The sequence below is a fragment of the Musca autumnalis genome, unplaced genomic scaffold (assembly GCF_047663935.1).
Source record: "Musca autumnalis isolate F117 unplaced genomic scaffold, ASM4766393v1 scaffold_4, whole genome shotgun sequence".
Classification (NCBI taxonomy): domain Eukaryota; kingdom Metazoa; phylum Arthropoda; class Insecta; order Diptera; family Muscidae; genus Musca; species Musca autumnalis.
In genome coordinates this window covers 81415874-81430032 of record NW_027411977.1, presented here as the reverse complement: position 1 = coordinate 81430032, position 14159 = coordinate 81415874, and the positions used below count along the sequence as shown (strand labels likewise).

Below are 14159 nucleotides of genomic sequence, written 5' to 3'. Positions count from 1 at the left end.
TGGTATTCCTACTACGACCAAGTTGGAGCCACGCTGGGAGATGTTCTGGTGCAGCAAGCAACAATATAAAACCTAGCGCAATAGTCTTGGTAGCGGCTAAGACCAGAGTAGCCTCGGAAGTATGGAGAACTGGGAAACGGAACCGATCCATGATCCGGGGTTCCTCTCTATTCCGGTACGGACGAAAAGAGCTCTGAGCAGGTATTCTGGGATATATTACCGCTACCATAAAGCAAGAAGATATACGAACACAAACACATAACTACTGATGTGAGGGTCGCTGGTCAAATATTTCTTCGAGTCAATCCGGTGCATAGAATCGGCCACCTTTAGATTGGATAATGTAATTTTAATTTGAGCGGCGATAAAAAGTAGGTCCCATATGTATGGACATGTACACAGTGTCCTTGTGAAGTCTATCCTGTCCCTTCGGGTATGTTGTGGGGACATATCTATGTATGTGTATGTAGTAGGTTGACCTGAAAGTACTTGTGACGAGCTTTTGCTGGGGTATTTTACATCAGTAATCTAACTAACTTATATTTTGTTGTTATTGTTTTTTAGAATATCTCGTGAATGGCGTCAAAAAATCGAAAATTGGTTACAATCGAACGAAAACGATGAAAAACAAGACGAGGAATACAAACGTAAGCGACGTTTGGTTAACATAAATAGACGGTCGCTTGAAAACGAGTCAGGTGAGTTTAAAATATTAAACTGCTACTGAAGTTAACCGATTTTGAATTTACGCAATTTTTTGTTTGTGTACTGTGTTTTTTTCTAATTTTATAGAAAGCGAACGAAAATTGGATACATTACCCGAAGAGAAATTTGTACCAACAACACCGAACTCTTGTACTAAAACATCATCTAATCCACAACTAACCAATAATGCTACTAATTCTAATAATCGTGACAGCTATAAACGTGTCTACCCCGACTGGAAACCATCCAAGACATTGGAAACGGACGTTGTTGGTACCATAGAAGCCATTGCAAGTATGTATATATATCCATATGTTATGATGATTCAGATCAGTGGTGAACCTCACAAATGTTAAACTTAAACGCAGATGTGTGTGTTTTGTCACTATGAAGCATTAGAAAATCATTTGTCTTAGTCAGAGTATGCAAATAAACGAAAAATCGCAAACTTTTCATTTTTCAAATCGTATCTTATTTAAACCGAGTACGAGTACATTTCGGCAAAGCATACCACGGTAGAGCGTTTAATAAGTTTGCAATGAGTAGGGCAACACTGGTGCTCCTTCACCAGGGCCGAATTTATTGATGCTACATAAAGATTGTCCAAGGGAAAGTTTTGAGTTCATCGAAGATCTACAACTTTCCCTTCGACGATCTCCAATGAAATGGGTACTGATGAAGGCTAACCAGTGACGAATCTTATGAACACAACTGTTAAATTTTGAATGTGTGGGTGTTGTTTTTACTCACGAACAAAAACGATCGAAAGTACGACACAAACCAATGTAAATGCATAGTTTCGTTTATTTGCGTGCACTGGCCTTAGTACATGTGCTTTTGAGAATTGAAATACAAATACAATGCATTAGGCCAATTTGCTTGTGGCTATTTGAGCGATAAAAGGTTACCATTAGCCTCCTTCCACTAACAGGGAATTACAGCAAATTATTGTCTAATATAAATTGGGTCTACCTATACGCATTATTTTCATTATTTCTCTATAATTTCCAGATGTCAATGAAGGCCGGGAAAGTTGTAAAAAACAATTGGAAAAACCAAGCATATCGGAATCGGATTTATGCCCCACAAAGCCCCATACGCAACACAAATACTCTACACCCTATTCGAATACGGAAGAAGTTGTCTACCGAAGACAACGTTCAGTTGAGAATAATCCCATGCAATTAGATCCCATTGCCGAGGAGGATCGTCGTAAATCATTAATCGCCCAACAACAATTGGTTGAGAAAGAGGCCAACGAACGTTTACAAATCTATATACGTTCACCAGCGACGAAGACGACGGAACGAAATTCCTCTGTCGAAAGAACACACATACTCACTCAACCTGCAACAGTATCACAAAATCCGATGACTGTCATCGAAACAGCAGCTAGTAGTACCAAAGTTAATAATGTCGATAGACATAAATCCAAATCGCCATCGCCATCATTCCAAACAAATCGTTTACATTCTGATATCAATACCTCACTGAATTGCAGTAATGATATACACACCTCGAAACGCAAAGAAATCGATGCAGACAACATTGAAACTCCACCTGTATCGAGGAGAATTATTTCTAGTCCCACATCCACATTGGTAACGGTTAATAGACCGGAAGCCACACAAGCTCAGGTCGAAACAGGCACCACACATCAAAAGACGGAGAGAAATGTGACTGGCAATGATTTGGAATCTTCGGAGACACCCGGTCATTTTGATCGTTATTCGATTGCCAGACGCACACGACGCTATAAACGACCCACTGACTATAGCAGTGGAAATGAAGAACTAACTTCAGCCAAAGATTCCAGTGAAGAAAACTCCCTAAACCAAATAACGAAATCCGAAGAAATCGCCAAGGAAGTGGCACCCATAGTACCGGTGCCGCCAAAAGTCGAGGAGGCCACAACAAAACCGGAGAAACCAAAACGTGTCTCGGCCAGAACAATAACCAAATTGGAAAAAGTTGGACGTCACATTAGCTCCATTAATCAGGAGGATGTCCAAGAAGCATTGCGTAACCTAAAATCACCCACTGATGTACCCGAACGTCTGTGGAGTCCCCCGCGAGAAATACTCAGTCAAAGATCATCAAATCTGGCCACAACAACGGCCAATGGTAGCACCATCATAAAAGTATCGAATCATGAATTGAACGATGAAGGTTTCGAAGAAACACAAAGTCTAGTCTCAGATACACCATCTCAAGGTAAAGAGAGCATAAATTCCTCTTGTAATGAAACCAATGAAATTAATAAATTGTCACAAAAACCAGTATCACAAAAAGTCACACCGATACAGAAAATCTCCAGTCGCCTGGCCGATAGGTTGCAGATCTCTCGTTTACGTTCAACGTCATCCAAGTCACAAACAAATGCTTCAGGTTCGGCAACAACGACAGCTGGTACAGCTCGCAGAACCCCCTCGGCCTCAGTGGATCGGGCGCGATCAACACGTTTATCAAACGGTCCTGCCGTACATGGCCCAGCAAGTTCTACAGCGGCGGCCCACATGAGTAATTTCACCAATAATGCCATCAGAAGAGCCACTTCATTGCGCAAGACCCTGCCTCAAGCCGCTGAAGCTGCCGCAAATCCATCCATCAAACGTGATGTTGAACGCAGTAGTTCACGCAATAGTTTGCGTTCCTCACGTTCATCGATAAACAGTGCCACCTCTACGAATACCGTAAAACGTATGCCATTGGGAATTGGCAGCAGCAGTAAAAGTCCCCTACAAACGGTATCCGTAGATTCATCGCCCAGTAAACGACCATTAGGTGCACAAAATATGAGAACCGGTGTTAATCGTTTAGGCAGCACTGGTGTACCAGCTAGTCGTTCAAGTTCTAGTGGTTCAAGTGTAGGTCCTAGTGTTGTTGTTGTCAGAAATCGTATGACCCCAACAACACAACGTCAACCCTCACATTCCAGTCTTGGTAATAGTACAAGTTTCAAGGAGAATCAAACAAATATTGGTTCTGCGGCAAGGCAACAATCGGCTCGTTCGGCAATTTTGGTTAAGGCCACTCTTTCAAATCCATCACAATCTGCAGCGCAACAACAGCAGCAGCGTGGTGCATCGTCGCGCAGTAATTCAAGTGTACGATCATCGAGTAGTTTTATGCGTCCAACTGCATCCAGTGCTACAAAACGTTCAAAATAAGAGTTTGACATGTATAGAAGGAGCATCTTAGCGTTGCAGTGGGGCGAAAGGTAACTGGCTAACGACAGAATAATACAACAATAGTCGATAAGTGTATTTTTTTAATTTATATTTAACGAATATTGTTATCAATTTAGGCAAACTTGTGCCTAAGACCTAACATTAGCAACAGTGTTGCCAACTTTTTTAAACTATTAAATCAAAACGGTATTTCTAGCGATTTCTGTTGTTAACCCAAAAAAGAGTTGCGAAACTCCACTACAGCGATGAAATATTAAACAGGGAAAATATATGTAAGATATTGGTTTCCTATTAGACATTGATTGGATAATTTTATTTGCAAAGTAATTTTTAAAGATTTTATTTTCAATTGCGGTGTTTTTGTTGGCGAAGTATTTTGTCATTCTGTTAATCAGAAATCCACAATATGATTAGTTATGGTGTCACCAAACACTAGTAATGACTATGAATTTTATTTGTACCCAGAAACGAATAACACATTACAGAATAATATAAACAAGCTATTTTCTGCATTACCCGTATGTTAGAAAATAATGGGTTATTTCTTTAAAATTTTACAAGGCAACATTTATTATTTTACTCATTACTAAGTAGTGATTAACGCGGTACAGAGCGCGTGTATCTAACGACACGACTGAGAATTGTGAGTTTACCGCTTATCATTGCACTATGGTCTAAAATCCCATTTTCCTGGTCAAAACTATTTCTATGTAATTTTTGTATTGACATTTATTATGATTCATAATAATTGCCCGAAAATATTGATTCAGAGTTATTTTCAGCCAAAAAAACTAAAATTTTGAGCTATGTTGATAGTTCTTGGTACGATGTCAAAATGTAAAAGCAGAATCGGCTTAAAAATTTGGCAAAAATCTTCAAAATACCTTTAATTTAATTTGGGTTAACCTTGTGTGGGGGCTATATCCAAACGACTGTGTTTGGTAAAGAAGTTCTCTGGTCACAAAAATTACAAATTGCAAACTATCAGGAAAATCGGTTCAAAACTGTACCACCCAAACATCAAATAGTTCTGAATTTTATATACATATGTGCCTTGAGAAAAAAATTATGCTTCATTTGTGGCAAAGAATAGCAACTTGAAACCAGTTTTTTATTAAAGTACACACAACAAACTAATTTTGATTTTTTTAAACACCATTCACTGTCACTCAAAATTATTTCTGTCTAAAACAATTATTGAAATTAATCAAAAAATTAATAATTTAAGGATAATAGATAAATTCATTCTAAAAAATAGCTCAAAAGTCACCACCAGGCGATGTAAATCATCCTTGTCGATGTCACATTTTAAAGAATATAGCATAATTAACAACTCTTTGCCCATTGAGAATATCATCTTCATAATATTTGGAATCTACTAAGGCGACTATGTTTGAAGTAAGAAAAAAGTACCTTGGAATATCTAAAGCGTTGTATCAGAAAGTAACGATTCATTAATTTCTAATAGTTACCTCTTAAAAGATAATTCTTAGTCACAATTGTAAGTTACTAAGTTCACATTTGAAGCAACAAAAAGTGTCTTCTTAGTATGTCCAGTGAGTTTAGCCAGGTATGATCGCTTTAGAAAGTTCTAATAGGCACGAAAATGATAATTTCAAGAGGTAACGAATGTGTGGTTAATTCATCTCAAATGTTTTAAATTATTCTTCAAAAAAATGCGATGTTGCCGTAAAGGGGTTTTTAATTATGTCGGACGTGCCATTTTTATGTCGGACTTCGACACCAACCCATTTTCATTCCCTCAGCCTTTTGACTGATACGATAAAAATGTGCTTCATCGTAATAATGGTTTTAGAACCTGCACATGTTTGGACGAACTCCGTTTCAGAAATTTTCGATTCGATTTAGATAACCCCGTACGTCTATCTGTCTTGCTGGCTGGAGGGCTCGGTAATTCTCGAACGTATCATCCGATTAAGTTCAAAAGTTGGTCCTCATAATATTTTGTTCAAACTTAGATCAAGGTTGAATGTGGATTATATCGATCCACTCTTTACCTGCCACACAAAATTTCAATATTTTTCGAACAAGTGCAGTTTAAACCCAGTTTTCGAATCGTTTTGATTTTTTGCAGCAGCAGCTTGCCCTAGCATCTATTACGACGAAGCTAGCTTTTTCAGGGCAAGTCCATACTTCCTAAGAAAACAGCCCAAACGCCACGATAGCTCTCGATGGCATATACCATTTTGTTCAAAATTTGTTTCTCGTAATATTTCATCCAGACATGGATCAGTTTTGAATATTGACCATCCGTCATCTTCTTTGGGTACCACCCTTACAAAAGTTCGAATTTCTTCGCTGAAGTTGTGCGCACCATAAATCTCAAAGGGAGTAATCGTTTCTGTCCATACTTTGCACATCATTATATTTCTACGAGACATAGACCAGGTTTGAATATGGACTATATGGGTCCACTCCCTCGTGTACATCCCACACAAAATTTCACAATTTTTAGCACAAGTGCAGTTTTGGGACACTTCTCGGATCGTCATATAATTTTTTGCAGTAGGCTGTCATCTCGGACCCAATACGATGGCAATTTTTTTCTTTTAAAATTTTTCAAAATGTTCGCATTAATGCAGCCTTAGGCAGTTCGAGGACCGGTTTAAATTTTTTACCGCAGGTATTTCCTATAGTCCTGTTTACAGCGTATACTGTTTTTCGTTGGTAAGTCCATACGTCCTGATAAAATGGTATAAAAGCTTTAAAAAATCATTCGATGACCAACAAACATGTTTGGTGGCCGCGGTAATTATTATTAAAATTTAACAATTCGGAACTTCCGCCATATTTAAGATAAATTACCTAAAAGTTTTTGTCGGCAAGTTTATACACTATTATTGGAAGAAGGATTTTGGCCCACGGTCAATATATGAAAGCTTGAGGGTATATCTCCGTCGCCAAAGGCGTTTGATACCGTTTTTGAAGAATTTCGGTACACTAGTTTAGACTTAGCCACCAAAATCAGTTTTCAGTTTGTCCACGGAAAACATAATATCTCTGTAAAAGGACCACAACGAACAGCATCGGTATACGTTTCCAAAGGATCTTCGAAAGGACCTAAACTGCACTTCGACACAAATGTTGTTGTATGTGGAGGAAGTACCCTAAGGAGAGGACCGATATGGCCCAGTTTAGAAGTTAAACTAAATTTGAACAAAATATTGGGAGATCCAAAGTTTGGTATAAATGGTCCCTTTCAAGAGATATCGTGCATACCATTTTTAAAATACTGGGGAGAAGTTTCCATCTTCAACTGAAATTAAGTTTGGACAAAATATGACGAAGGCCAAATTTTTAACCAAATCTGTTGATCAGTTCGAGAGTTTTCGTGCTGTTCAGCCACTACATATGATGACATGGGGGGTTTCTAAACCTCTCAGGCTGTTTTCTCAAGAAGTATGGACTTGCCCCTAAAAAACTTTTACCGTCGTATTTGAAGCAGCGAATTCAAGTTGCTTCAACAAAAATCAAAGAGATCTGAGAGCAGGTCTTAAATTCAACTTATCCGAAATTTTGTGTGGGAGTTACCCGAAGGAGTGGACAAATATAGTCCATATTCGAACCTGATCTATATCTAGTAGATATATTAGGATGTGTAAAGTATGGACCAAATCGGTTACTCCCTTCAAGCGTTATCATGCGCACAATTTTTCCTAACATTTTTGAACTTTTGTAGGGGAAGTACCTGAAGGAGTGGACTGATATGGCTTTTCTTCGAACTTAAACTAAGTTTGGACCAAATATTACGAAAGCCATATTTTGGACCAAATCGGCAGATTCGTTCGACAGTTATCTTGAGCTCTAACCACTACACACGGTGTCATATGGTTTTTTTTAAGCAACTTTCAGGCTATTTTCTCAGGAAGTATGGACTTGCCCCTGCTGAAACTTACACCGTCGTATGGAGGGCAGTGAATACAAGTTGTTACAACAAAAATCAGAGTGATTCAAGAGCAGGTCCTAAACTGAACTTTTCCGAAATTGTGTGCGGGAGGTACACGAAAGAGTAGAGTCCATATTGGAACTTCGTCTAACTGGGCCAAATCGGTCACTCTCTTCAAGAGTTATCGTGCACACAAATTTTCCGAATATTTTGGAACTTTTGTGGGGGAGGTACCGCAAGGGTTGGAACGAGTTTGGACAAAATATTACGAAAGCCGAATTTTGAACCGAATCGGTTGATCTGTTCGAGAGCCAGCCAGACAGACGGACGGACAGTGCTCAATCAACTTAAAATTGTCTGAAACGGATTTTGTCCAAACATACTTGGGGTCTAAAACCATTATTTCGATGAGGCACATTTTGCCCGTGTGAAATAATAAAATTGCTTTGTAAATAAATTATCCAACAGAAACTTAATACAAAACTTACCTTATATAAAACAATTATTGAAACAATACCTTAAATAAAGCCAAATAATGAAAACGTCCTTTAATAATCCAAACCACAAATAAATCCGAATACAAATAAAACCGTCCAAAATTGTTAAAACTTGTTCAAATCAAAAAGCAAAAATTTCTTTAGATACATTATGTGAAAAAAAACAACTCCATCCCAATATTGTTGGCATTGGGCCATTGAAAATTTACACCATAGCGTTATATACAATGTGTGTTTTTATATAAAAAAAAAAATCTACAATTAACTGCAATAAGAGAACCCAAATGTGCAAAAAGAGTTATAGGACAATTTTTTCGATTACTGGAGAACATGATTTCCCCCTCAGTTTCCAATTTTACGATGTTATCACCTCTTTGTTTATGTTTATTTAGGAAGATAAAATAATCTCATTTTATTTCTTGAGAATTCGGTCGTTTTAGGAATTGTGTTCATAATATGCATGAATCTGAACATTGGCAACACTTTTTGATCATTTTTTTGTGTATAAAATATGTGGTCTGTTCCAGTACTGCAAGAATCTACTAATTTTTACTATTTTTGTCGATAACATAAAGGAAAAAATTTTATCGTAGTAAAAATAGTAGCTTCTTGCAGGTTCTGGAACAGAGCAATGGATTTAACATTATTCATTGTTTGAATGAAAAATTTTTTGTCTTTGTATAAAACATGGATTTAACGTTAGAATAGAATTTTTTTATGTCGAATTTGATAGCTGATGTATGCCTTCAATATCATCTTCGCCGTTGCTATATCCGATTAAAACATTATTTTTTTAGATACTTGCAAAATAGGCATTGAAAAAAACAAAAAGCAACACTTTTGAAAGTTCAAGACATTGTAACAAAATAATTATAAAATTAAAAATACAAAAAAAATCATGTAGACGAGGTTTAGACATATTTTCCTTTTTTCTTCTTAATTACATATGTATGTGTGATGATGATATATTAATTTACAAGACACACTGGGATAACTTTCCCCATGTTGTAGAATTGAACTACAAGTCCAACGTTAAAAAAAAGTATATTACTTAACTTCTATGCCATTTGGGTTTTCTTATTCCACTTAAGACAATTTTGAAACAAAAAAGAAGCAATAAACTTTAATGTTATAGAATTTTTGTATTTAGAAAGAAAAAAAAAACAACAGAAAAATCTACAATTATTATTAATTAAAAAAAATCTATGTGGTGCAACACGGGCAATCTCCTCCAAAGTCACAAATACCAATCAACCAATTGTTGTTAAACAGGAAGAAAATTTACAAAAAAATAGTTTATACAAAACAAAATAATTGTAATAATGAACATACTTTCCATATGTAAAAGACATTCTTATATTTATTATTATACAATTATTGTTTTCCATTTTTTAACAGAACGAAAAATAAAACTGATTTCAAACAGTCTATATTTAGATTAATATCTAACAAGTATTGATATTTTTTAGACTCTAAGAATACCATCATAGTAAAAGAAATTATTTCAAATACACAAATAGTTATAGGCAATCTAAACTAAAATATTTTTACAAAAAATATAATACCTATTTTGTAATTAAATAATTAAATAATTTGTTTTTATTTACATTTATTTTTAAGAGCTAATTTATATTCGTTTTTTAATAAATTTTTTTCAATATTGTTTTAACCAAACTTACACAATTTTTCAACTTATACTACTAAAAGAATCAAATAAGAAATAAGTTACAATTACAACAACTAATTAGAAATATTAAAAGCAATTAATTTTATAAGTAATTTTTAATATATTATAAATTGTAATTAGTATTAGCTCATCAAATGGAAACAAAATCAAACACTCACCTCTTTTTCAAACCATAACACCAATCGAAATTATTTTAGTGATAATTAAAAAAAACTAAAACTAATAAATTTAATCAACAACTAATTTAACAATTATAACCTAATTTTTAAACTAAAAACCAATTAATGCAATTGGTGTACGTTTTTTCTTAAATTATTATTTTCTTAATGTAATTAATTTTTGATACAATTTCCTTAATTTGTAAACCTGAACCTAATATTAATAACAAAGAAGCAAACAAACAAAAATTCTTTAAATCGTTAAAATATGTATGAAATATAATACAATAAATTTCAATTATACATAAAACCAAATAATAAAAAAAATTTGCATTTTTTCTGTAAAAATAATTAGATGTCTTTGCCGACAGCTATAATGCAAAGACACCGTCAAGATAATAAGTACCATTATAGTCAGATCCAATAAAAAAACATTAAGTTCGGCCGGTCCGAACTTTTTATACCTAAAACATTTTGAACTAAAATGGAATAATTAGTTTCCTGTTAGGTGCAAAAATTGTTCGACCACGGATACCCCAAATAAATTAGGACAAACAAGTAAAAAAAGCGTTAAGTTCGGCCAGACCGAACTTTTTATACTCTCCGCCATAAAATAGTCTTAATTAAAATGGATTAATTATTTTCCTTTCACAATTTTAGGTGGAAACATTTTTCGACCATGGATACCCCAAATGCCTAAATTATCTAATCTAAAACAAGTAAGAACGGCCGTGCCGAACTCGTTATACCCTCCACCTCAAGTTGTATTGAAGTAAAATGGAACAATTAGTTTCCTTTCGTGTATGAAGGAGACTTAATACTAAATTTCAGCAATTTCGGTAAAACAATGTGAGGCACCATTCTATGGGGGCTATTTCAAAACGTCGATCTATACCGACAAATTTCTGACGGAAAGTTTTTAGGCTCAAAGAAGACTAAATACCAAATTTCCTATATTTCGGTAAGAGAATGTGGCTAAAACTTAAAAAATACCGAAAATCAAGAAGTACGATTCTATAGGAAGACGTGGACCTATACTGATAATACTCTTCTGGAATATTTTATAACTCTTGGAAGACGAAATAACGAATTTCAGCCATTTCGGTTGGATATTGACGTCACAATCTTCAGTATTACGAAAATCGGAAGGTACCTTTCTATGGGGGCTATATCGAAACGTGGACCTATACCGACGAATTTTAGTCCGAAATGGGGTAATATGATAGCGTGGACCTCTACAGACATATTTCTGGCGAACAGTTTTATATCACATTGAAGACTAAATACCAAATTTCAGCTATTTTGGTGGAATATTGAAGACACAACCTTCAAAATACGAAAAATCGGGAGGTACCTTTCCATGGGGGCTATATGAAGGCGTGGACCTACATCGACAAATTTAAAGGGAAAGTTTGAGTACCCCTAACGAAATCTAAATACCAAATTTCAGCCATTTCGGTGGAATATTGAGGCCACAACGTTCAAAATACCGAAAATCGGGAGGTACCGTTCTATGGGGGGCTATATGAAGGCATGGACGGATACCGACAAAGTTCTGGGGAAAGTTTTATACCACCAACGTAGACTAAGTACCAAATTTCAGCCATTTCGGTGTGATAATTAAGCTAAAACCTTCAAAATACCGCAAATCGAGAGGTACCGTTCTATGGGGGCTATATGACAAAATTCTGGGGGAAAGTTTTATACCCGTAAAGAAGGCTACGTACCAAATTTCAGCCATTTTGGAAGGATAATGAAGCTAAAACCTTAAAAATACCGAAAATCGGGAGGTACCGTTCTATGGGGGCTATACGAAGGTGTGGACCGATACCGACAAAATTCTGGGGGAAATTTTATACCCACAAAGAAGACTACATACCAAATTTCAGCCATTTTGGTAGGATAATGAGGCTAAAACCTTAAAAATACCGAAAATCGGGAGGTACCGTCCTATGGGGGCTATATCAAAACGTGGACCGATATATCCCATTTTCAATACCAACCATCCTGCAAGTAATAAAAACTTCTGTACCAAATTTTGACTCTCTATCTTTAAAATTGCGAGCTGTATCTTGATTTCAACAGGCAGACAGACGGACATGGTCTAATCGACATAGAATTTTATGCTGATCAATAATATATATACTTTATAGAGTCTCCGACGAATATTTCAATGTGTTACAAACGGAATGACAAATTTAATTATACCCTCCATATGGTGGAGGGTATAAAAATGTGTTCAGCCATGGGGCTACATCAAAGTGTCTACCTATCCTTACAATTTTTGGTGGAAAAGTTTTATAACTGCAGGGAACCTCAAAAGTTAAATTACGGGTAGTTCCGTCAAACAATGTATGTAGGTAAGACCCTCAAAATACCGAAAATCGGGAGGTACCGTTATATGGGAGCTATAACAACACATGGGCATATGTTGACGATTTTTGGTGAAGTTTCGTAACCACTGAAAATTCAAATGTCAAATTACAGCTAGTTCGCATATTGGTGCTAAGTTTCATGACCACAGAGAACCTCAAATGTCAAGTTGCATCTATAATAATAATTGTTCCACAAACATCCCATAAGGGACAAGGGAGAATTCTCTCATATCAATGAGTGCACCCCGATTCATATTAGCTCAATGATATGGGACCTACAGTTTATCGCCGAGTCCGAACAGCGTGTCTAAGACACCACTTGTAGAGAAGTTTTACATGGCTGAAATACTCAGGAAATGTCGCCAACATTACTGAGGGGTATTTTGCCACCGTTGAAAAGTGTTTTGATGTTGCCTGGCCGGGGAATCGAACCCAAGGCGGGTGTGCATACCATTGCACCACGGTGGCGACCAATTACATCTAGTTCGGTTAAAAATTTTAGCTAAAATCCTCAAAATACCGAAAATCGGGAGGTACCGCTATATGGGGGCTAATACAAAACATGAACCTATGTTGACGATTTTTAGTGGAGAAGTTTCTTGACCACTGAATACCTCAAATATCAAATTACAGCTAATTCGGTTAAAAATTATAGCTAAAATTCTCAAAATACCCAAACTCGGGAAGTACCGTTATATGAGGGCTATACCAAAACGTGAAACTATGGTGACAATTTTTGGAGCAGATGTTTTGTGAACACTGGGAACCTCAACTGTCAAATTACAGGTAGTTCGCTTAAAAATTATAGCTAAAATTCTCAAAATACCAAAACTCGGGAGGTACCGTTATATGGGGGCTATACCAAAACGTGTACCTATGTTGACAATTTTTGGAGGAGATGTTTTGCGGGAACCTCAACTGTCAAATTACAGGCAGTTCGGTTAAAAATGTTAACTAAAATCCTTAAAATAACGAAAACCGGGAGGTACCGTTATATGGGAGCTATACCATAACATGGAGGTGGTGATCTTTTGTAACCACTGTGAACCTGAAAAATTAAATTACAGGTAGTTTAAAAAAATGTAGCTAAAATTCTCAAAATGCTGAAAATCGGGGTGTACATGGACCTATATTTATTTATATTTGGTGGAGAAGTTTTGTGGCCACTGAGATCCTTAAATGCCAAATTATAGAAAGTTCGGTTAAAAATTTTAGCTAAAATCCTCAAAATACCGAAAATCGGAAAGAACCGTTATATGGGGATATACCAAAACATGTACCTATATTGACGATTTTTAGTGGAGAGTTTCGTGGCCACTGGGAACCTTAACTGTCAAATTACATGCAGTTCGGTTAAAAATTGTAGCTAAAATCCTTAAAATAACGAAAATCGGGAGGTACCGTTATATGGGAGCTATACCATAACATGGACCTATGTTGATGGTTTTTTGGTGGAGATCTTGTGTAACCACTGTAAACCTGAAACATTAAATTACATGTAGTTTTGTAAACAAATGTAGCTAAAATCCTCAAAATCTGGAGGTGCCGTTATAAGGGGGCTATACCAAAACATGGACCTATATTGACGATTTTTGATATAGAAGTTTCGTGGCCACCCAGAACCTTAAATGCCAAATTA

At 36.0% G+C, this 14159-nt stretch overlaps 1 protein-coding gene across 3 annotated transcripts in view; it reads left to right on the top strand.

The window, feature by feature from the left end:
* LOC141403708 (uncharacterized) overlaps positions 1-3897 on the top strand; it is a 254034-nt gene extending 250137 nt beyond the window's left edge. For 2 of the 3 annotated variants that reach the window (XM_073986531.1, XM_073986532.1), the window contains 3 exons: positions 565-698; positions 793-999; positions 1717-3897. In XM_073986531.1, the coding sequence (XP_073842632.1) occupies positions 565-698; positions 793-999; positions 1717-3875 (2500 nt within the window). In that variant the 3' untranslated portion in view covers positions 3876-3897. The remainder of the gene's footprint in view (positions 1-564; positions 699-792; positions 1000-1716) is intronic. The other variant, XM_073986533.1, reaches the window with a different exon arrangement.
* Positions 3898-14159: the final 10262 nt, after the last annotated feature.